We start from the raw sequence: 25,378 nt of genomic DNA, 5'->3' as shown, positions 1-25,378 counted from the left end.
CCCTCTGGAGGTGACGCTGAAATGTAATTTCAGCTTGCAGAGCACATTTGGTGCCAGTATTGAACATTATAAAATTCAATATTGAATTCAATCTTTTGCAGTGGTGTCAAAGTAGTATTGAAATTTCTGTTATCATGACAACACTACTCGCTTCGCTGGCTACCTGCGGCTGCTCCTGTCCAATTGAAAACCCTGATACTGTCATACAAGGCCATTAAGGGAGCTGCACCCCAATACCTCCAGGCCATGGTTCCAGACCTACGTGACAGACCAGCGAACTGCTCATCGCTCCACCCGGGCTCGACCCCCCCTGGCTCGCCAATGGTGGAATGACCATCCCATTTCAGTCAGAACAACAGAGTCAGTCTCCATATTTGGTTGCAAGCTGAAATATAATTTCTTCATTTTAGTGTGCTTTTGTATTGAAGTAAAAATAAATTCTTTCTTCTTCTCTGCTCAGCTATTTTTCCTTTCCTAGCACTTCTCTATCATATGATCATTCTAAGGTCAGGGGAACATTTTGCTACGTTGACTGTCAGGACGCTCTGACCTTTCCACTCCTTACTGTTGGTTCCTAGTAACGCTGCTGATTTAGGAATAGCTTATTCTATTCTTGCACCACATAGTAAGCTGCTCAGGGAAAGTGTGTCAGCTGAATTCTTAAAATGGAGAAGGGAAATCAGAGAAGGAGATAGAAACAGAGAGGAGAAAAAGAAAGAGGAAGAGGAAAAAAGAGGAGTGACAGAGGAACAATCGACAACTCCTAAACCAGGAATCCATTCACCAGCTCCTCCTTTCTTTTCATCAAACAATGGGACCTCCTCTGCATGGCTAGATAGTGGCTTATTACACTACCTCAGACACACACAAACACACACATGCCAAATACTGTACATGCTCACTAAAATGCATACACAAACACTGTGCGCATATGCTCACCCACCCCCACACACCCACACACACACACACACACACACACACACACACACACGGCACTCAGAGTTACAGCACATACAGTAGTGGCATATTACTAATTTACACTAAAAAAAACAACCAGAGACAGACCTGACTAATTACTGTCAGACTAAAAGAAAAAGAAAGAAAGAAATAAAACAGAGAGGATTTGGAGACGGCAGCCTTGACAACTAACTGTCTGAGGACTCCAACTCTAATGACAACACAAGAGAGAAAGAAGTCTGAGAATGTCACTTGATGGCACTCTATTCAAAACATGAAACACAGGCTTAATTCGCAATAGCATAAACCTCATGTTGTCACCAGGACCTGCTCGAAACACATCTGATTAAAATAACCATTTGAACTAGATGGGACTGATCTAACAATAACAGTAGGATCAAAACAATAGGATCGCGTCTTAGACCTCATTGCTTAATATTTAGTAGGCATTTTAATATGCTTGCTCAGAACATTTTGACATTGATTCCCAGTAAAATGCCACTAAAGAAGTAGCTGTGAAACATATTTATGACGTATGAGATTAAGATAGGAATAAAGGAGTATCTCATTTTAGAGATGAGATGAAACTTTATTGATCCCTGTGTCAACACTGGGTAATCTGGCTTTCTAGAGAGACTAATGCAAACATGCAAAGCCGTTGAAAATATGTCACTTCATAATTGACCCAGGTCTGGTTGCAAAGACTGACAGTAAACAGATATAATCTGTGAACTATCTGAGTTTTCGACAGCTGGCGATGAATGGTATAAACTTCTTTAAAGCCAGACAGGCTTACTGTAGGCTGCTATACAAGCTCAAGCTGCAATGATCGTGAGAAAAAATTACATTTAATGAAAAGGAAAATGTTGCAGTACAGCCCAACATCTAAATTCCAAGCACTTCTTCAAATTCTTGTTCTGGTGTTCTGGTTGTGCCGTTTGGTATAATTGAATTGCATATTCATATTATAAGAAACTCCACATTTTGATATTGTTAAATGTGAAAGGAATTTCTGTGGTTTAATTATCCAAGAATCTGCATGGTATCTGCTAGGCCCCGGGGGCATCGAATGATGACACTTCAGATAATGGATCAATCACGAATCAACACGTTGCAATAAAAATCTGTCAATAAAAGTAAATAAAGTTCAGATTGCTATATAATATCTATTCTGTTAATGTGTATTCATCATGTATTCATTAGGTCAGCACTGATTTGTCATTTAATCAAGTCTAAGCCTTGTGCTATAAAAGAGCTCAGTCCCGATTTGCAACACCCCCTTAGGCCTTAAGGAGACTTTTTTGTAATGAAAAAAGATGTGTGTTGCTCTCTGATTTGTGTGACATTGATTAATCACCAATATTTCAGCACAAGGCTTCCTTGAGGGTGTGAGACAAGAGATTTCTACAACCATGTTTGATGATAATAACCTCACTTCTAACTCATTAATGTGTCTACAGTTGCAGCCAATTAAAATGCACAAGAAAATGAGGTAGCTGTTTGGGCACAGTTCATTATGCTGCATAAGTGGTAAGACAGGTTTCTTAGCTGTTTCTCTGAGAGCCATCCATGCATGATAAATCATCAAACGGCATACTGCTGTCGGAGGTGCAAGGTAATGCATCACGGCTTGAGTGTTTTTAAATGGCTGCAAATAATACCTTACCTCACGTATCCCTACAATAAACTGCTCGCATTTCATTGGGATGCATTGCAGCACTTGAGGTATAGTTCGCCAATGAGGTTTAGTGACATAAAAGAGGCATTGAACGTGCGGCAATGTGTTTCTTAACGAATCATTAGAGCATGCTATGGATTTAAAGACGAGGAGGGATCTGTCCCTTCTAAAAACGATGGCATAGTAAAAAAAAAAAAAAAAAAAAGATGGTGGTGAGGATTAGGACTGCTTTAGCTGAGCTCATTTACATCCCCAGCATCAGCAATCTAATGCTACTTGAGGAGGGATTAAGCCTCTCTCCCCTTGACTTTGATCAGATATACAACACTTGTCTTTCTACTTAGAAATATTCACCCTCAAGGATAGAGCGGAAGGAACTCATGTATAATTTTCTCTGCTACCTCAGGTTTTTCCTTTGTAATAATCCCCATGCTAATGCGAAGCCAGCAACTATGTCTACAGTAAGTCCCTCATTTGCTCAGCTTTAAGTCATGTTTAAACATTGATGGGGTTGAGGAATAATGAAGATCTGTCAATAGCTGCCAGTACAGACATATTGCATCCTTCAAACATCCATTTTTCTGGAAGTCAGTTTATTATAGTGGCCATCTCTCCCTGACTCCAGGTTTTAAATGGATTATGAGAGAAGCAGTGTACTATATTATTCAGTGAGGAATATGGCACCATAGCACCAATCACAATGCTCCATAAGAGTGAAGGATTGGGAAATATTAGGCTTATAAATAGCATTCTCAATATGATAATCCTCACGTCATCATCTTGTTCAACTTGAATTCACTGAACATCAAATATGGAGGTGATCATGTTGGAGACAGAATCCTTAATCCAAATGCTCCAAATGCTATCAAATGGTTGCTTGCTATCATGCTCATGGATGTAATTTAAGGATTTGAGGCAGTGGCTTGGCGGGGGTATTGGGCTATTTTCATACCAATTCCATTAACTCCCATTCTACCTAGGTCTGAAAAATCCCAGACACGGGCAAGTGGGCTAGTCGAATTTCCATAGTTTGATTCTGGATTGTGAAGCAGAGAGTTGAAAAGGCAAAGTAGAGAGAATTACGTTTAGTTTGGTCCAGTCACTGTAGCAGACATAGAAATGCTGGTGCAAGGGAGCACGTTTTTTTCTGCCGCCTAATTTCCTTATGCTGTTGGACAGTGGCTGGCAGTAAGAATGACAGTGTATCAATAGACCATATTCTCATGTTACCACGCTGCCCCTGCTCGCTGTCTCACTGCCTGGTTTAATGAATGTCCAGAGACGATCTAGATGGAAAGAATCGAAATAGGCTCCTGGGACAGACAGTAACAACTCATGATTAGAATAGCCATTAATTCTCCATCTCCCTCCCTGTTTGCCGCTGTCTCTGTTTTTTTCTCTGTCAACCTTTCAGTCTCTCTTTGTCTCTAACTCTCCCTGCACTTTTCCCTCTCTCCCGCTCTCTTTCTGTTTTTTTCTCCGTCAACCTTTCAGTCTCTCTTTGTCTCTAACTCTCCCTGCACTTTCTCTTTCCATCCCTCTCCCTCTCAAACAAACAAAAGCGGCATGGGGAAGAGAACTGAGAGAGAGACACGAGAGAGAGAGAGAGAGAGCGGTATGGAGGTTTTGGGAGACGGTGGGAGGTGGACGCAGGACTGGAGAGAGGTTTCTGTTGGAAACAATCGGCTATCAAGAGAATGGGCAGGTTCTCTGAGGGAATAAGATCAAAGGACCATCTGCCCACATAGAGGAGCCGGGCCGGATTCATAGGGGAGAGAGAGGCTCAAGCGGTGCCCGGGCCTGAAAAGGAGTGATGTTTCTGGCCTGTGGCAATAGAGGCTAACGCCGTCCTCAGATCGAAAAGGAACCCTCAATCTGGAAGCTTTTTCGCCTGTTCCAAGCTGCCCATTCATCAAACATATGCTGAACCAATTCTTTTGCTGTGCCGTGCACTGTAGCAGGAGCTGGCATGAGCGAATTCGCTCTGCTGGCTTTTGGATTGCTCTGCATTAAGATGGCAGGGAGAGATCTTTGACTCCGCTCTTTGTCCCCTCTGTCTTCTCTTCGCAAGCTTTGGCATGTCTTAAAAGGGATAACTTCTATGATCAAATGTACTGTGGTTACAGTGGACATAACTGAGCACTGTTCAGCAACCCTGATTTTCTGTGGATATACTGAGAAACACTGCATTCAGCGACAGGATTGAAACAGATTTAATATCATTGCCCTTAAACAAATAAGTCACAGTCGTGTTCCATCAAAGATTTCCTAGTGTATCCATATTATCAATTTTTCTATGATCCATTATCTCTCAATATGGTCAGTGCTTGAGAGAGGCTAGACATGCTATTTCAACATACAGATGAAGACACAAAAATAGACAATTCCATTTGATCAGAGGAAAACTGTCTGTATATGGGAACAGCTTTGCATGCCTCTCCATAAGTGCTTCTAGCTAATGTAAGCTTATTTGTCCCTGTGGTATATGAAGAGGAGGCTGTCTCTCAATAAAACATCTCATTTTGCATCCTACATAAACCCATCATGCCAAATCAACACACTCGGTCCTCAGTGCACATACTGGAGCAATTTTGATAAATTACACAGTACATTCAGGTTCCTTGAAGTCAAAACACTACATCCTCCACACACATCAGGGACATTATGCTCTGCGTACCTACATACTTTGACGCAAATGCAAGCAGATCAAAATCTCACCGGCACAATATGTCTTGCCACATATGTAAGAGTTATTGATTATTCATGTCAGTGTCACGACAGATCCCATCCACACAGAGCACGGGATAAACAGCATGACATAAAGAGAGCCCGTCAGCTATTCATCATCCAGCTGTCAGAAGGAAACCATCATTACAGCTTGTTCTTCCTTCTCTGGGTCCATGGTGGTTGAGCAAAAGCTCTTGCCGAGGAAAATCACCCATGTACAGCATCTACAAGGGTTCAAGTCCTGGGCAACAGATTATTTTTGAATACGTTAGGGAAAATTTTGAGGGGAAAAATGAGGAGCGAATCATTTTGAGGCTCTTCAAGTTTCTGAAAAGTAAATCTATTACACCTCCAGCATTTCAGACTTTCAGAAACTGTTTCAAATATCTTACCACCTACGCGTGATCTTGGCTCAATCTGCACTGTCTGTCATGCTCATATCTGTTCTGCTATTTTCCGCTGTATATTATCTGAAATATTCCAGTAGTCCGGGCTGCCAAGTGCAAAGCAAAATGAGGTAAATGGTCACTCATAATGTAGAAAAGTTCAGGCTGGACAGCTTTTCCTAACGGTTTCTATCAGAGGTGTTCAGCCGTGACGCATCATTAGTCATCATGCTGCTGTCTGAGGTGCCAGCATTTGCATCGTACCTGGAACATTTTAAATGGCAGTCACTGTAAAAGTGCTCAATCTCCTTCTCACTTCTGCAGACAGGCTGGGCATAAAATGAGCTGCTCACTAATGGCTGCTCACCTGCTCGCCACATGCAGGTAGATAACATAACAGGAATTCTCCGCGATTAGAAAAACAACTTGACCTCAACAGATGGGGTTGTGAGCAGAGAGTAAACAGTTTGGCTGGTAGACAGGAGCAGCCATCGCACAGTTAGAAACGATCAAGAGTTCAGCATCAGTGGGAAAAAACATCCTCACCTCTGCAGATGGGGACAGGGAAGTCCCACACCGAGACACCAGCTGCGTTGTTGACACAGGTGAGGAGCGAGTGTCCGTCCAGGATGTAGCCGGTGACGCAGCGGTAGCGAATCTTGTCGCCGACGCTGAACTGCGTTCCGTTCAGTATGCCTTTGGGTGGAATACCTGGATTTCCACACGAGCTGCTCCGCAACTCTGGGACATGGGAAGAGAAGGCAGTATCGGTTAGAATAATGATAGTGTGCTATTGTAAAAGATATGTACAAGAACAAGTTTTCAGCCCATTTAGAGTAAAAATAAAGTTATCTTGAAAATAGTTTTAGCCTGGCAGGTAATGATCTTGCCATGGTGGGCCACCATGGTAGAAAACAAAGGGGGAACACTGGGAACTCTATTGAATAAACTATCTTATATCCAGTACTATGTACGGAACAGTTGCTAACTAGCCATCACACATACTGTAACAATCACTCATTATTCAACTCTAAATGTAGGAAGGGAGGACAGAATAGTAGAATAATGGTAGATTGTTTTTGTAGAGTGTGCATTAGAAACTTGGCGATCAAGAATTCAAGCTTCTGAGCTGAGCCAGTGTTCCAGATGGGATTCAAAAAAGGTATCATTCAAAAATATATATTCATTGGGATTACTTTTAGGCAAATTTTCTCACTGATATTCACATGTATTTAAACTCCAGGGAGGTTATTGTGAATGCATGTTTCTTCCTTTTTAACCAGATTTTAAACATAGTGGTACAACCATTTAATTCTCTCAAATGACCTCCATTCCTAATGGTCTATTTTATGCATATTGCATTGTGTTGTTGTTTTCCCCAAACAAATTACATTATTAATATAGTTACACATTGTTCTTCAACCCTGAAAAAATGCTAGGATGGTCACAATAAGGTCACATTTGCAGAAATATGAATGATATCAACCGCTTGGTATTCTTAGCACCTGAACTCAGAGCCAATAGAAGAAAACCGACCAACTGATGAACAGTTTTCCTGCTGCATGCTGGCAGTTCTCTATTGCCTCATTACCTGTTGTGTATCTACTTACTACTGTTCATCATTTTCAATAAGCATAGATATTAGAAACATATATACGATAGATAACAGGACAAGAAGAATGAAATATAATATTACATACACAAAACTGCATTAATATTATGTTTAGAAATGCCTTTAACCAGCCACATTTATACAAGATGGCATATTGAAGTTATATATATCTTCACCAAGAAGTTGATGCCAAAGAAATTTGAACTCGTCACACTTGACGTCCTTGGCACCATTTTATTGCTCTTGATAGATAAACAGTTTCCCAAACTATTGAAAGAACTTGTTGATAAAGATGTACTGTAAGTTGTGATGAACAGGCCAAGAGGTTTGTTCAGCCCTGTATTTCTTTCAAGATGTTTTTCTACACATTGCCCTTCAGCCAACTGGAGAAAATCCACCAATACTTTTCTCTCTTCGATTAGAACACCACAATTCTGTCAATCTCTGTCAAAATGGTCTAAATAATAATATTGGTAAGGTTTTCCATCGTACCCCCTAGGACCAAGAAGCTTTAGCTAGCAAAAACACTTCCTTGTGCAGCAAATATAGTGCAATGCTATAATTCTTTCATGTAATAATGACAGTTACTTAAAAAAAAAGAAATCCATGTTTTTGCTGTTTTTAATTTTTGCTGTTTTAATGATGTTCTATTGACCTTATTCACACAGCCGCCATTTTGAACACTCAGGGTGGGAGATTGGCATAAAACTAGCATTAGTTCATATAGCCCTAGACCTAACAGTTATCAAATAGGCTAGCAACCCCAGGAACAACAACCACAATGACTGCTTGAATTTAGCAGGAAAGTAATTTAGATAGTAAGCTAAGCTAGACCCTGGTAGCTAGCAATAATGGGCCAAATATATTACATTTATATTAAAATGTGAACATCCCTCTGGATTCTTGAGATCCATGTGTTTCTAATATGTTTTCAGTGGAGAATCTGTGAAATGCTAAATATTTGTATGATGTGCATCTTGGTACACAGCATTAGGACAGAGCTGGGCTGTAGGCCTACTTACTCTTCCAGGTAGTTTCCTACCCCAAGTGTTAAAAATGGTGTGAATCAGGTCAATACTTCAATAACACATCCACGCCTGAATAATAACCACTGTTATAAAACCAGCACAGATAGCTCCACTTAAATCAGAGGCAGCTCAATACATGCAGGTTTGCAGATCTCCAATGGAAAAACACCTGTTGTATATCTACATAACCTTATAATTTAAAAAACAACATAGTCGTGTATATTAGAAACTAAAGGCTTGGCTTTATGATAATGAACGTTGCAGAATTATGTTGGCGGTTGACGATCAATATGACCCAATTAGTCTGATCAGGTCCTGTGTTGTTCTGTTGATAGGAATATAAAACTTCCTTCTGTCCTACAGCTTGTGACTGATCACGCAGTCAAGTGTAATTATTATTTTCGATATGTGCCATCTGGTTTTCAGCTAATTATTCTAACTGGCAAGCCAGGAAACAGATAAAAAAAACATTTTTCCCCTCCATTAGATAAACTGTATATGAGCATTTTGTTTGTTTGTTTTTCTGTGTGTATGAGAGAGGGAGAGAGAGAGAGAGAGAGAGCGAGAGAGAGAGAAGAACGTGCATGTGAATTTGAGACCCTGATCAGAAAGTTGATTTCATTGACAGACACAGCTGTGAAGTCGCATTTTCAAATATTCATTTCCAGGAATCATTTACTAATCCAATTACTAATCCACTTTACAGCGCAGATGCTCATATACAGATCCCCCATATGCATTATCTCTGATGAATGCAATATTAATCCCCAGCCATCAACTGGCGGCTGTTGATGTTTATGAGCAAGATTAAATACCAACAGACTGCGACGGGTGGAAAACAGGAGAAAAGGGGGATTCAGAGCATGTGTGAAATACAGAAAGTATCATCCAACACACCTGTGGTTAGGATTTAAAGAGAGGCATGATTACCCTCAACTCCAAGTGAAAACCAGGTTTAAAAATACAGGAGCGAGGGGTTTTAAGAGTAAATACCCCCCTCCTCACACCGGAAACAACTATGGAATGAATGTTATCTGCATGCAAGCATACATAGAAAAATATATCTAATGCTGCCGTTGCTCTGCTGCATAGTATTTTTTTTAGGACGCACAATATAAAAGCGTTTTGACCCTGCTTGACTATTGTTTTCCAGTGCAGCCATGTGCTCTCCATGGCGCTGTGGCACAGCACAGTCCCTGGCAACGCACAACAAACATCGCACCATGGGAATTGCAGAGAGCCTGTGAAATTCAAATTAATTTGTTTGAAAAATCAAATTGGTGGAGTTCAACAAACTGTGACTCGCCACATCAAAGGCTATCCAAATATCTACAAATTCGCCACAACAAGCCTTTAGAGTTCGCCGAGGAGAACGCCGGTTTAATATTCAGCGCACTGCTGAGTTGAAAACATCTGCATCAAGCAAATCCGCACCAGACAGAAAATCATCTGGTCACGGATGGGCGTCGCATGCAATCGGAGGTCATTAAGAACTCTCCATGAACAAAAAAAAATAAAAAATACATTTTCAGAAACCCTTTCACCACAACACAACCCATTAGCCTCAGATTAAAACACTTTACCATGAACAGGATGGCGATGATCATTGGAGTATAGCAAAGGGAAAGTGCGCTTCAACCATTTCATATCAACCAATCCTCTGCATCAGCTGTGTGATATGAATGCAGAATGGCAAAAACAACAAGCAAAAGAAAAACTGCTTGATGAGCTGAAGGGATTGAGCTGGGTCCGGGCTGCCGAGCATTCTTTAGATCACGAGTAGTCTGGGAATTGTGCCAATGTCGGTATAAAAGAAAACAAGGTCAGTGTCCTGCAGCAACCTGGTATCTCCAAAATTTCAGGAATTGGGCAAAATTGGTTGATTTTACAATGCACAATTATCAATGGCTTGGTCCCAGCATCATAAAAATGTCTACCTTTGGGAGACGATGGCAATTCCAGTAAAACGATACAAGATTTCTAGAGGACACTAATAGTAGCTAATATCAATTACTTACACTTCCAGGATAGACTAAAAACTTGTCCATGGTAATTAGGTGATTGGTGGGTATACTATATATGCCCAGGAAAAGAGGTGAGCACAATCCATATAGCTTCATATACCCTCCACTGCATTACTGGGTACATTGTTATTCACATGTTTTGGTGTGAGCTTGCTATACACATAGGGCTCATGGGCCTACCTTTAGGAGATTTGTTGAAATCCACCAAATATCGATAAAACTGTCCAAGGCATCTGAGGGATTTTATTTTAGTGTGTATACACATTTTACATAGTTCTTTGTCTTTTGTAGTTGTTTTTTTCGCTTTGTGGTCTGACCCACATTCTCTCCAAGAACTGAAAACGTGTATCATTTCGGCAATTATATATTTGAACAGACATAAAGAAAAATGATCAGCCATTCATTGCGATAATCATTACTTTCTGGCAGCTGTGCATGACAGAGCTGTATGAACAAACAAAAGACCTGCTCTGGCAAGCAAATGTTTCGAGAAACTCACCCCAGGTCACTAATTAAAAAGTAATGGATGCATCCCAGCTGTAATTATACCAGCACTGACTCAATGCCCTTTGGTGTACGGAAAGTCATACCTAATGACTCAGACAGACAGGCCCTTGAATTAATTCACAGGATGTGTTGCAGATATTTGAAGCACTTGGTTCAGATAAGGCCTCACATTGCAAGTAAAAGGAAAATCTAAGCCTAAACTGCATCTAACCCTACATCTCTTAATGTGAAATTGGGAAAAAGACAACTACTTTGACTAACAGCCTGCGCACGGAACAATGAATCGGGCTTTCTCCTTTTATGAGGGTTTGAAGAATCCCCAAAAGAAATCAAGTGTTTTAGATACAGCGTTAGCCCTGAGCTAACGAGTGTGCCTGTCTGGAGGACCCTGAATAAATTGTTGATATAACTCAACCTTGAGAAAACAGCTGCTCTGAAACACCAAGGGGCTGCTGCTAAACTTCATGATATCTGGTAAACAGATTTTAAGATAGACGTGCAAACAAATGCAAACAACGCTAATACGATGCTGGAGGAGCGCTCTTAACCTTGCAAAGCATCTCTAACCCATCTTCAAACTAAAGCCTGGTTTAAAAAAAAAAAAGAAACATCACAACACACAGCAAACAAACTGTGTGATCCCACAGAAAAACAAATGCAAACAATATTAATATTATGCGGGAGAGTGCTCTCAACCTGGTGAAATATCTCTAACCCTTCCATTAAGTAACACCTGGTCAAAACAGCGGTGTGCATTAAACCTCACAAAAATAGAACATGATACCAGAGAAAAACCAAGACAGACAATGTTAATAGGATTGAAGAGCATCCATCTACAGTATAAAATAAGGCCGGGTTAAAACAACGATGCACATGAATAGTGAAAAGGCTACAGCAGTGGGATTCAGCCATCATAACACATGCCCCTGTGCAGTTTTTACCTTCGAATCACATTCGCACACAGCGGGAGCATGGCAGCCTTGCATTAGCCCTCATCACAGAGGTAGCGAGTGAGTTATGTGAACTAGTAAATGAGGTAGTTGGGTGCGAGATTTCTCTGGGGCTGAGCTATTTATTTCGCCTGTATATCTAATGACTTTGTAGCCCTTTGAAGAAGATGGAAGTTTGACGGAGTGGCGGTGTTTGCGAGCGCACAGGCAGCACACTTTCCCCACAGGAGCCGCCTGTGTAGACTGCCTCGTCTGCCTGACTGGCTTCCTAGCTGGCTGGGTGACTGGCTGCCGGGCTGCCTGGCTGGCTTTTCATGCAGGAGGGGGAAAAGAATATCGACTGAACCCACGTCAGATCACAAGGCACAGCAACTGGTAAGCAACACACGAAGGCACGCGCACACACACACACACACACACACACACACACACCTACATTTTTTCAACTCGGCGGACAATCTGCATTGACAGAAAGGGACAAATGATGAAAAGATTCAGGGAGAAAAGAGGAAATTATGTTTTATGGGTCAGCTGTCTTACAAAGATTCGATGCAAGTAGAAATGCCGCATCCAGGCAGGTTTTAGATAGTCACTGCAATGTTTCCGTTGCAAATACACAACCTTCAACAAAGGGCAAACAGATAGTATTATCCCCAGGTACATGACCAGCACGAAGCAGCAGTAGCCTATCTCTATCCCTTGGAAAGCTACAAGGCTAGTGGCTATTGTTTGGCTATCTCGGAAAAAACAAACAAACAGCCATATCCCTTAATAAATGCAGCTTGACCCTTTCAGGCCGCGGTGAAAAGGTTAAGGTTGCAGCGGCACACTGACAGACGAGAGACGGCAGACAGGACGGCAAGCACTAATCAGTGGTAAAAATCCACGGAAAGACAGAGCTGGTTTGCATTCCAACGTACTTGACAATAGATTGACAGGCCGACTAGAAATGAGACTCCATCTGGCCGTGTCCTTCACTGTCTCCTTCATATGCATGCAGATTCAAATCCACTTAACTGCAGTCATGATTCAATCATCTCCGAGAGTCTACAAGCATCACACATTTAGAGTCACAAGAATGAGCAGCATATACATATTCATGGATACACTGTAGCAAGGCATATCAACATAACAAGGAAGAGAGATGCATAGTGGTGACAGTGTGATACTATGGTTTGCACATGGATACATTATGGATGAGTACATTGAATATGTGTGATGCATATATGCCAGTCATATGGGTCTCGGACTGAAAATAATGGATGCTTATGATGATAATCATCTTTTGAGGTTGTAAATTCACATGATGATGATGATGATGATCACAATATTGACTAGGAAGAGGGACTACACTGCAACAGGTAAAGCCAACAAGGTCACAGCACCAATTACCTTAGCCTTATTTCAGAGGCAGAGGTAAATAATACTTTACTACTCAGTCAGCTCTTTAATTATTTATGCTGTGTATTGTATTCTAACCTCAGGCGAATGAAGAATGAATCAAAGTCACCAGAAACTGAACTGTGCAAGTTACTAACGAAGTATTAGCAAAACACAGCTTTGGCTAAAATCCCCGAGACTCCCACACTCATACATTTTGCTGATATAATACCCCGGTGGAAGATATTCTCCATTGTCCTCATTACTCTTCAGTATTGAGTAACAGGAGATATCTGAGCCTCATGTGTAACAAAATGTGATTAACATCCAAATCAGCGTGAAATTCCAGCAAAGACTCCGCAGGCAAAAGATGGAGCCAGAAGAACGAGATCTAATTCAACCAGGCTACCCAGCGGAGAGACAGGGGGAGAGGGGGGGGGGGGGGGAGAGAGAGAGAGAGAGAGAGAGAGAGAGAGAGAGAGAGAGAGAGAGAGAGAGAGAGAGAGAGCAAGCGCACAGATGGGCAGATGGAGAGGGGAGAGGTCTTGGACTGGCCCGGTCTGGGGCAGGTGGAGGGAGGGGAGACGGGGGTGGGGGGGGGGACTGGGAGGAATAAAATGAAGGATCTTGTATGAGAAGGTAGAGGAAGAGGGGAGCAGACAAAGATTGAAGGAGATGGGGAGGAGGGAGACAGAGGGATGAGGAAGACGAGAGAGGCAGGAGAGGAGATTAGAAAGGAGTAATAGAGGAGAGGAGAGGAGAGGAGGGGAGGGGAGAGGAGAGGAGAGGAGAGGAGAGGAGAGGAGAGGAGAGGAGAGGAGAGGAGAGGAAGGGCGAGCTTGAGACAGAAGACAGGGAAAATATCAGAATGAGGAAAGGAGGGAGAGAGACAGAGATATAAAGATGGATGAGCGATGGAGTTTGGATGAAGGAGCAGAGGGGAAGGGAGGAGGGGCGAGAGCTGGTCACAGAAGGATAGTTCATATTTAGACAGCTCCCCGCTGCACTCAGCTCTGCTTCAACACAGATAACTCGGCACATCCATTAGTTCAACTAATTCCCATCGCCATCTGCCGTGCGATTTCAGATGCACCTCTGGAGTCAGAGAAAAGGTTCAGGACTTTGGGGGGAGGGATGTTGATTTGGAAAATATGAGATTAATTTGCTTAATTGAGGTACCTAATGTTTTCATAACTCAACTGTGGAAGTCCTACAGGAAATCAGGCGGAGTAAGTGTGATCACACCTTCCTCTCCGAAGAATAAATGGTATCTACATTTTCCTGGCTAATGGATTTTTCTGCTAAATGAAGATCCAGTTCATCTAGAGCTGTCTCGGTCTTAATCACCAACTTGAATAACAGTTATTTCATATTTCATACAAATGGTCATTTTTAATGAGAGCAAACAACAAAGAACAAGAAATAATGTTTTACTCACCTTCATAGGCGATCTTAAATCCATGAGCGCTTACTGCAAAGTCACTGGTAAGCCTCAGTGAAAAAATGGAGCCAGAACTGGTGACGGGTGGTGGGATTGTAAATCCTGTTAACCTGTTGAGAATAAGACAAAGACACCTAAATCACACGACTCCACCCTTGTAATAAAGAACGACTGTAAAGCTGATTAACTGTGAGACATAAATGATATAGTGAATTCTACAGGATCACATTGCCTCTCAGAGTCCTTCAAAAGCTCCTTGGTAGATTCTGAAGACACCACTGTGGTAAAACATTTGCACTTTTCAGCTTCCACATATACTGTAATATCCATACAAGTTCAAGAGCAGTCAACCTCCCAACACTGGCGGCTTTATTTTCGTGACAGCGCATGGTGCACGGCGGGGCTTTAAGCCGGCGAAGTGGCATGTTCGTTGGGTGCACAAAGGTTTTTTCTTGCCTGTGTCTGTGTGGTATTTTGGTGACTCGTCGTGTACTTGACTGCAGCGAAGTGGGAGGAGAGACGCAATAGGGGACATGTCGTAACGATCAAGTAGCGTAGTGCAATTTTGGTGTCAAGGATTACAGGTATTTACACTTGCCGCCTGCTCAGAACATGTCAAAAGCACATGGCACAAAGCACAGTTGTGTTATGCTGTTTTTGTGGTTTTACCAAGCAATGTGCGCATGAGCAGATCCTATTCAAAAGCTTACCAACCCTTTTTGTGAATGATATGTTGGCCAAGTTAACTAGAACTGTCAACATAGAACTGTCAGTCTGCACCATGATGCGTGGAGTGGGGATTGTGGAGGGGACCTTCGGGTGGATGCCTGGATGCGGAGAGCACACTGCTTTTAAAGGGAAGGAAAAGAGGCGATTTGATTGGTCATGACTGGTGCCAGCCCTTACCACAGCTATTGATATGTATTCCTCCAAATCCCACCCCATTTCCAACTGCGCCACAGGTGCGCCACACGCCACTGGTCACGAAATTACCAAAAATTAGTTGCAATGCCCTGTGCGCCCGCGTCGTGCGCCTTTGACTGCACTTTGCGCCATGCACCGTTGATTCACAAAATTGGAGCCCTGGGTGTCATCGGGCTCTGCTGTGACTTCCACCATTTAGCTTTTTCCCTGCATCTGTCAGTCTTGATGATTGCAAACAGGAACAATTACTTGTTGAAAACTTTGCTCTGGGGCACAGATTGAAACAATACTATCTGGGTCTTCATGTTTTTTTTATTTTTAGATTAGTCTTTCAGAATTAAAGTACTAAAAGTGGTGGCGCTGACAAGATATCCCAACGGTAGCCATGTGTGGTGGCTGACATTCATCAACTGCTGTAGAGATGTGGGCACTCAAAATGCAAAAATACAATAAAGTTTCCTACCAAAGTGAAATATCACTTTAAATAATACAAATGTTCAAAAACCTCAAACCTCACCACACCTATGGGTTTGTATACTGCAGCACTTTGTTTCCAATAAAACTGAGAATTGCTCTGAGAATTGTGATGCAATTTATCCACCAATAACATCCTCGGTACTATACAATCAACACCCAAGTGAGAACCTTCTCTATTGTTGGAAGGTGGTTAAGGGCTGGCAGCTGCATTGTAACAGACTGCTTCATTGCTCCATTTCAAATTAGGTGCAGATCCAAACAAATCCATTTGCTTTCACGACGTCGTAAACAAGATGTGTGGCTGACCATTCCTCAGCGGCGGTTGCCGATGTTCTATCGACCTTCCACCCCCGTAAGCCAGGCAATGTAACAGTTATGGTGAAGAGAACTTGTGCATGGAACAAAATGTCTTGTTCTCTATTGCCCTATTGTTTTCTCTTGCTATTTTCTATTGCTAGTCCAGCTGCTGTTTGTCTTACTGTGACTGCAACTCTGCTTGACAATAAGCTAGGTGAATGATGTCTATAGTAGGCCTCAGGTGGAAAAAATAAATAAATTCCCTCTGTGACAGCAAGGAAGAAGGTGCTGTATTTACAGCTTCAATAGAGTTTCCAATTACAGCACTGTGAACTGCGCTGCTCCTCGCAGTAAATAATTACCCTTTGTTGCAGGTACTGCACAGTATGCCAAGATACAACTTGAAGTCAATTGCTATCTGATGCAATTTTGGATGCAACTTATGAGGAAATAGGGACTTAGAAATGTGACCTTGTTAGGAGATTTTTACACAGGCACACAGTAGTGTATTGAGATTACATGCTATCATAGTAACAGCATATGCTTGGTAGCATATCCAATGAGCCACATTTTGCTGCTGAGGAAGGTACTATGTGTTTTGCTAAATATTTTTATTTTTTCTGTATTTTTTTTTTCATTTATTTTTTCTTCTTCTTTTTTTTGCTCTCTGAGCTCATTCAGTGAGTCAAGATTTATTTTCCCAGTCTCAGAGCAGCCAAGCAGAGCTGGTAGACAAGGGGGGCATCTAGTGAATCTTGCCAGCACTATTCTTTCACCTATCTTTTTTTCCCTGTCCATACACCTGTCTTTTCTCTCTCTGATCCTATTCTCTTTGCTGCCATGGCAAGCAGTAATAAACAAGGCCCCCTACTTTCCTTTACAACACAACTCTCTCTCAGTGCCATTCCAATAGAAGAATGGGGGGGGGGGGGGTCACAGGGCCATTTCCACATGGGAGTTATATATTTTCAATGAATCATGGTTTGATGTCAAGCTGTGTAGTCTTTAGAACTGCCCTCCTTACCCCAAGTTTGGGGAGGGGGATCCACGGGGGAACTAATTATTGGCTGAGCAGAACAGAAAAGAACAGAGCAGTCGTGGCTGCAGAGTAGATGCTCGCAGAGAGGAGGTCGATGAGACCCACCAGGAAGGGTGCAATGCAGTTGCACAATATGACTCCAAAAAGCCCTGTCCAATGATGGCTATAGTAGAAGTGGGACAGATGAACAACAAATGATGAATTTTGCCCATTAAACTAAAGGCTGAGCAAACCTTATAGGTTGTGTAGCAGCAGTCACCCTGAAGACAGAGAGCAGAGAGGAGGGAAAGAGGATGCACTCTCATGGCAGCAAGGGTGATGCAAAACCCAACAGGATAAATTAAGCCTGATCAACTAAAGCCTAGGTATATTCTTCAATCTCCTGGACACCTCAAATACAGAGAAGACATTTTCTGCCCAGACAAACTGAAGGGTAGACCCAGATTCAAAGTCCCAACGGACAACAAAAGCCTTCTTTAGGTTGCAGTGCAGTCATTACGGCAACAAACAGCAAGGGAATGAAGATGTCATGTGAGGGCTACTGACCATGAAAGGAACACATGATTTCAAACACTGTCGGGGAGAAAAACGAGGAGGTGACAATGTAGTCACAGTCAGTCAGAAATGGAGTTCTGTACTCCTTGTCCCATTCACAATTCTGATAGTTCATACCCCCAATTCTTACTGGCCAGAAAAAAAAAATCTCATCCTTGTTGCTCCCTTCTAGAAAGACTGCAGAATGAATTTAGACCAGCAAACTAAAGCCTGAGCAACTGTTTTGACTTCACAAGGGTGGAACAGAACGATGGGGTCGGGGAGGGTTTCCACCACTGCCACACTATTTTAGTGCCATTCTCAGATATAGACAGAAAATTTACAGAGCGGCATCTAATCAAGCGAATGGAAACTCAAGAGGGACAAGGGCCAAAGAGATACTCATTCTGAATGGATCATATACATTTTATTCCTTGCCTGAAGCCCCACTTGAGGAGCATATGAACATTATTGTTTTATAAATAAGGAGCAGCCTGATGTCTTGGGCCCTAATTTTGTGATTGTGCATGGTGGGGCTTTTTGGTATTTTTGTCAGGCACACAGATTTTTTCTTCGCCTGCGCCCATTTAGATTATTGGTGACTCGCAGTAAACAGAACTGCGCTGAAGTGGGAGGCGCAGTAGGGGGTGTGTCGGCGTCACTGGCAATCCAGCAGCACAGTGCAATTTTGGTGTCAACTGTCAAGGACAAGTGGGATTTGCGCATGCACCGGCCACCTGCTCAGACCAGGTCAATTGTGCATGGCGCAAGGCACAGTCGCACTGTACACACCTTTTATGTATGCTATCCTTGCCTGTTTCACTTTGATATATATATTCTTCAACCAGTAGACATGTTTATTTGCACATCAACAATATGATTTTAATGTGATTAAGGCAATAATGCCAGTAAGGCAGAGTCTGTACTGGGATAGATGAAGGGGTGATTCTTACCATCATCTGTCATCCACAACTGCTTATATCATATCATGAGTGTTTCCCTTTAGGTTGATTAAATCCCTATAGTCATCTGAAGGTAGCAGGACAGGACCCACAGCTTCCAAGTTCCAAGCAATCCATGGAATACCATTCCATGTTTTACCAAGGTTTGCTTTAAACCAGGGAAGCCATGCGCCTTGTGACCAAAGTACTTCACTAACAAAAGCAGGCAAAGGGATCCACGTCAATTGGCATTCACTGCTGCCTGTTGCTTTGGCAACGGGAGCATCAGGTGAACGGTTGGAAAATGTCATTAACAAATAAACACCATGGGGCATGCCGTCTCCTCAGACACAAGAAGCGTGTGATTTAGTTAGCAGACAAGTTTGCAAACTAAATCTCACTTCCATCTGAGACTTTCCATTGAGGATGACTCTAAGTATAGGATTAAGCCTAATGTGACTTTAGAAGAACATTTCATTTTCACTTTAACTTAAGATGGTAAAAGCACAGCACTTCTCGGCATCATAGTCAAGAAGGATATGCAATTAGAAAAAATATGACCAGTTCCTTAAATGGATAGGCAATTAAGTGTGTCATAAAATCTATCACCTTGGAAATACAATTTTCACGACCTAGCCTTCAATCTGACAAATACTTCCATTCATTTTACATAGTCAATTCTGGCCCACTGCAAATGCATTTGGTGGCATATCTTGCAACACTGGGCCACAGGTATGAATTGAATTGGGAGCAAATTTTTATATAAAACATTCATAGACATGCTATATATAGTATATATAGTTTTTTGTGAGGTTTGAAGAACTTAACTTCAGATAAAGTAAGGAAAAAAGTCAATTATAAAGAACTACTACATTTGTATGCATTCAGCACTCAATAAATAAGGTTCCATTAAAGGGAAATTGGATTCCTAGAGCACTGTTAGAAGCTATAAGGATCTGCATATCCTACACAATTACAAGAAAGGACTCACAGTCTCAATGTTGGATCCCTTTGCACCAAAGTGTGGGCTTAGAAATATGTCTGAGTAAAAGCAAATGATTAACCATTTTAGTCTTCCTACAAAGTCCAATCTCTGCTTTTATTATTAATTAGCTAGATATTGCATTTTGAGAAGCATCCTGATGACAACTCCATAATGAAGGAATATAGCTGCATGCCAAAGGTTATTCCAAGGAAAACAACACAAAACATGTCATCCAACAGGAATCATGAAATGCAGTCCTTTTCTAGGCCAATCAGTAACAAATATGACAACTTGTTTTGACCATAAATGGTGACTAGGCACAACTTGTTGAAAGCTGGTGCATAAGAGGCAATCCAAAGTCTTAAACAAATTATTTGAGTGCAAGTACTTTGATGGATTTGATCAAAGCTTATTCAAAAACAAAAACAGCACACACGAAGCCCTCAGTGTGGCAGAGCATACAGCAATTATGCCTTGCTTCAGGCACGAGCGAGATGGGAACTTTTGTGGATTTGATCAAAGCTTATACCACAAAATAAAATAAAAAAATCATGCCAATTAAAACTCTCTGTACAGCCGCACATACAGAAATTACACAGTGCTTTTTTTACAAGTGCGAGTCAGATGGGAGCCAATTGTCTTGCGTCTTTATTCGACCCCACCAGGTCAACCAAAAATGTCATTGCTGGCCTGGAGACGCCGGTGTCTGAGCGTTTATGGCGTCTCCGGTTTATGGACCAACACAACATCAGTGGCAGCGGAATGACTATGTGGGCCTGGGCACAGTGCGCCGCTGATTGCCTGGACAGATGCAGCCTTTCCTTCCACCTGAACACACTACATCAGCCCTGAAGGTAGCTGTCAGATATTCCCCCCCATCTGATTAGTGTTTCACGGTAGTGCCGTGCCACGGAGAGAGAGGAGAGAGACGGGGATGATGTACCTCCATTTGTCTGACTCACTGTCTCTCTACCTCCATCTGTCTTTCTCTCTGTGTCGCACTAGCTCTTTCTGTCACACTACCTCTCTCGCACTTTCTCTGTTTCTTCGTCGCAAGAGCTCTCTCTCATTCACTGTTACGATTCCTTTTCCTCTCTCGCTGGCTCACTGTTTGTCGCTTTGCCTCTTTGCATCTCTTTGTCTGTCTTTCTCCATCTCTCTTTGTTGCTATGCCTCTTTTAACCTCTTTGTCTCTCCTGGGAAAGAAAAGGATAGAACAATACAGAGACGGAGAGGAGAAAGAGACCTTAAATGTTGTGACTGATCTAAATGGGTAGGGCAATAATTTAAGTGAACCACTTGCCTTTAGCTTTAGTTGTTAGAAACAGGCCAAAATAATGCCTGTTACCCACTAAGGTGAATAATGGCCTTCCTGCTGGCTGGCTCCTCTAAACAAAGAAAAAACACCAGGCGATGATTAATAGACTTATTTTGCACTGACATGTCTTGACTCATTACAGCAGCCCCAGACACTGACATTTCGTTTTAATAACTCCAGTAATAAAGGTCAAATCGTCCTATCAATTAATTCATTCTTCCTTCTTCTCTCTCTAATAAATGAGTTGAGAATGAAAAAAAATGTCATTTCTTAAATTGCAAAGGAAATGTAATATGGAGAAAGGCTGGTGAACGGTCAGAAAAGTTAATATCCTTCACTTTTTGGGCTCTATTTTGGTGAATCAATGGCGATGGTGTGTGTGGCAACTGCAGTCCAGTTGGAAACGGGGTTGGATTAGGAGGAATACATTATCAGGAGGTGTGGTAGGGGCTGGTGTCAGTCATGCAGCAATGCCAACCGCTACGCTTTTTGCGTAGTTTGTAAGATTTTCATGATCAACTACACCACGATGCACACTAGGACTACTACACTTTTAATTTTTTTTAAATCCACTGAAATGAAAGTGACAGATGTACCTATTTTATACAGTGTATGGGTGAGGGTCATGATAGGCTATTGTTTCTGTCCTTCTGTAGCTTGACCTATCTAACTACACAGCATGTGTAACATTTGCGTACCCAAACTGGCCCAGTTGCAGCACAGCATTTTAAGCTGCTACACCAGATTTGTTCTCGTTCCGCTGCAGTCTGCCCGTTGCATTGCGCCTATCTACATTTTACCTGTGGGATTATCTAGTTTTGTTTAATTTAAAATTTTTAGGGGTTCAAGCCCGTAGGGCTGAAACCCTATTGTTTTTGTGCTGGTTTATTATTATTGTTCATCCACGTTGGCGCAAATTCCCGTGAGTTGGTACATCTCAGAGACATTAAATTTGGCCCAATGACAGATACTATGACCCATTACTAGCTCAACAAATATTTACCCAATCGGCCTGAAGAGGGCGCTATTTTTTGTTTTGAAAAACACATTTTTAACATCTCCTCCTACACCGTTTGACCGATCACCACCAATATCGGTCAGTAGCATCTATGGACCATTTTTGATATCTACTTTAGTTTTGAAAATATTATTTTTTTAAGTTGTGAGAGGGTGTGGCCTGTCAGCTAAATTGTTATAACTTCATGACAGATTGTCCAATCATGAAAATTGGTGAACATGTTGAAATTGAATTGAAATTTTTTATTGACAATATAAAATATATATGACATATATACATAAATAATATATGCACAGCCTCACCAGGAGGCATCATATCTTTGTACAATATTTGTCAAAAGGATAAAAGCCCAATAGCTTATTTCCATTGTGGTCCTTTGGGTGTAGGTGTGTGTTTAACTGTTAGTGATTGAATGAGTATGTAAGCACAATAAGCATAAATTAATGAATGTGTGTGTGTGTGTGAGCGCGTATGCGCATGCCCGCGTGTAGGGGGAGGGTGGCGGGGGGCAGTAGAGAGAAGGCAGCAGTACAATACATATTCAGTACAAGGTATCCAACCAATTCAACAATTAAAACATGAGTCAATACTACACTATACAGCGTAAAACCGTAGGTATGCACAAACGGCTAAAACCTATACCTAAATAAGTCAAAATCAATCAGGCTTAAAAACCACGTTCTCCTAACCCAGTCACATTTACCCTAGCAATGCATGAACCACTAAAACAAACAAGATGGGTATTTAGGACCTACTGCAACTCAACCGATTTAATAGTTATATTTAGGTGCTACTCAGCCAGCTCTTTGAGGACTTAAAGTTTCCAATAGAGCTAATCGACTTAAGGCTTGCAGGTAACCCATTCCACATAACTGCTGCTGAGTATAAAAACGAGTCCTTTCCCATACAGCTTTTGAAACTGCACGGCACAAAGTCAGTGGAGCTCCCTCTAGTGGGATAACTGTGTACATCGCTAACCCGAGAAAAACAATTACATAGATATTTGGGTACCACATTATTGACAATCCTGTGAACAAAACACATTTTAATATGTGATACTCTCTCCTCCACTCTGAGCCACTTGAGGCTAATAAAATGAGCAGGGAGAAGATGTGTCTGGACATGGAGTTTAAGAAACAACCTAACTAGTTTGTTTTGAGAGGTCTGTAGCTTCTTTTTAAGGATCTTAGGGATGCTAGTATACCATGAAGTACAGGCATAATCAAAATGGCATTGCACAAGTGCCCCTGCCAATATTTCAAGAGCATTTCTATCTATTAAAATGGATATTCTAGCAAGAAATTAAATTTTTTGATTGACCTTTGAGAGAACTTTTAGTGCCATACTCTCTCCAGATAGTCTATTGTCTAATATACACCCTAAGTAAGTAACTGATTCCTTCTTAGTTTTGCATTTGACCCAAAGAGTATCGACTCCGTTTTGCTGAGATGGAGAGACAACTTATTTTCTGCTAACCAGATGCTGACTTTGTGAAGTTCTGAACGTTCTGATTTTTCTACTTCTAATTTATCATGATGAGAGACTAGGAGTGCTGAATCATCTGCATAAAGGAACAGATTGCAATCACAGGCTGACTTCATGTCGTTGACATATACCAGAAAGAAGAGTGGACCTAAAATGCTCCCCTGTGGGACCCCACATTTTAGTGGTTGTGGTATGGACATGGTTCCATTTACATCCCCCACTTGTTCAGATATCATCAATAACCATGTGTGCAAAGCTGTTTTAAGATTGAACAGTAGGGGGCGCCACAAATGCCATAAAACTGTATCTCCTAATCCAGATTAAGAAATTGCATGAAATGTAGTACACATGTTCAGGGAGGCTGTACTAGTCAAAATCAAAAGATTTGTCATCATTGGTGAAAGTGGGCGGGGCCTATGGTGTAATGACCATATAATAGCCGGTAAATCAAAGTCCACTTGCAAAATCAGTCCCAAGCTTCTCAGCCTTGTCTGGAATGGCATTTCTAACATGTGTACCGAATTTTGTGAAATTCGGCCAGAAGGGAGCTCAGCAAACGCCAAAAATGGGTGTGGCCTAACAGAAACATGGCCGTAACTCCACACCTGTTTGTTCAATGATCACGAAACTTGGCAGATATATCAAGGGATATATTTGGACAATGTCCTCAGAACCACTGACACTTTTTTTTGCGACGTCAGTACCGTTCAGAAAGGGCTTGAACCCCTTTCATGGCCGCTTGCGGCTATATTTATAATTTAAAAATGTATAGACAAATACAATAAAACCTTTCCCGAAATAATCTAATCTAGGGTATTGGAGGATCACACGTTCTGCACCATGTGCACTGTGCAGAGTGGATTTCTTGATCAGAGAGGGTTATTTGACTGTTCAAAACATGAAAAATGCAAAGCACCAAGAAGCTTTGAATAGCCAAGGACAGCTTAAAGAGCTTCCTTGCTAACAGCAGTACAGCGGGCTTCAACCAGCTATAGAGGGTGCAGCCACCTCCACAATCCCCATGAAAGTCATTCAACCACTGCCACGTGAATGACAACTGTTGCATCTTATTTTCCCTGCTTGAGGGAATTATATCAGTCACATTGGTCAACATGTCATTAACAAAAACGGTGAGTAAATGTTGGATCTGTACGTGTGTACCACTTGTGTGTACCGCTACCACAAGCGCAAGTCCCTGTTATCCTTGACACTAAAATTGAACTGGGCTGCTTGAGCTTTACTGACACACCCCCTACTGTGCCTCTCCTCCCACTTAGGCGCAGTCAATGGCCACGCCATCCGCCATGCACTGATACGAAAATAGACTCCTCCATGTGGTGTGTTTCTCCATGGGGCCGCATCTTTTGTTTTCACAGTATCATGCATCTGCAAGTAATCCTCTTGATGAGACTAAGAGATGAACACAAGTACAAAATTGGGATAGATGTGAATCATCTCAACTCAAAAAACTGTAATTAGTTCACAGGTGTGTAGACAAAAGGGTGATTAATCCTCTATTTCTCCACCATTTACTCCATCTGCAGTGTGGCTCTGGTATATTTGGGTTAAGTGGAGAAGGCAGACTAGACTTAGCTTCAATTCAGGTCATCCAAGTCGGATGTTACAAATGGCTGAACTGATGAATAATGAACCCTTGAGATGAACAGCCA

At 41.8% G+C, this 25,378-nt stretch overlaps 1 protein-coding gene across 1 annotated transcript in view; it reads right to left on the bottom strand.

The window, feature by feature from the left end:
• Positions 1-25,378, bottom strand: part of LOC139647843 (CUB and sushi domain-containing protein 3-like) — a 221,515-nt gene that overhangs the window by 164,849 nt on the left and 31,288 nt on the right. Inside the window, 2 exon segments of the mRNA XM_071523829.1 lie at positions 6,295-6,489; positions 14,688-14,800. Coding sequence (XP_071379930.1) covers positions 6,295-6,489; positions 14,688-14,800 — 308 coding nt within the window.

The sequence above is a fragment of the Centroberyx affinis genome, unplaced genomic scaffold, assembly GCF_046629955.1.
Source record: "Centroberyx affinis isolate AG114_WGS23_722 - 3 ecotype Tasmania unplaced genomic scaffold, CSIRO-AGI_Caff_v1 ptg000102l_1, whole genome shotgun sequence".
Lineage (NCBI taxonomy): Eukaryota > Metazoa > Chordata > Actinopteri > Beryciformes > Berycidae > Centroberyx > Centroberyx affinis.
Note: the sequence above shows the minus strand (reverse complement) of the source record. Positions and strands in the feature narration are given on the sequence as shown.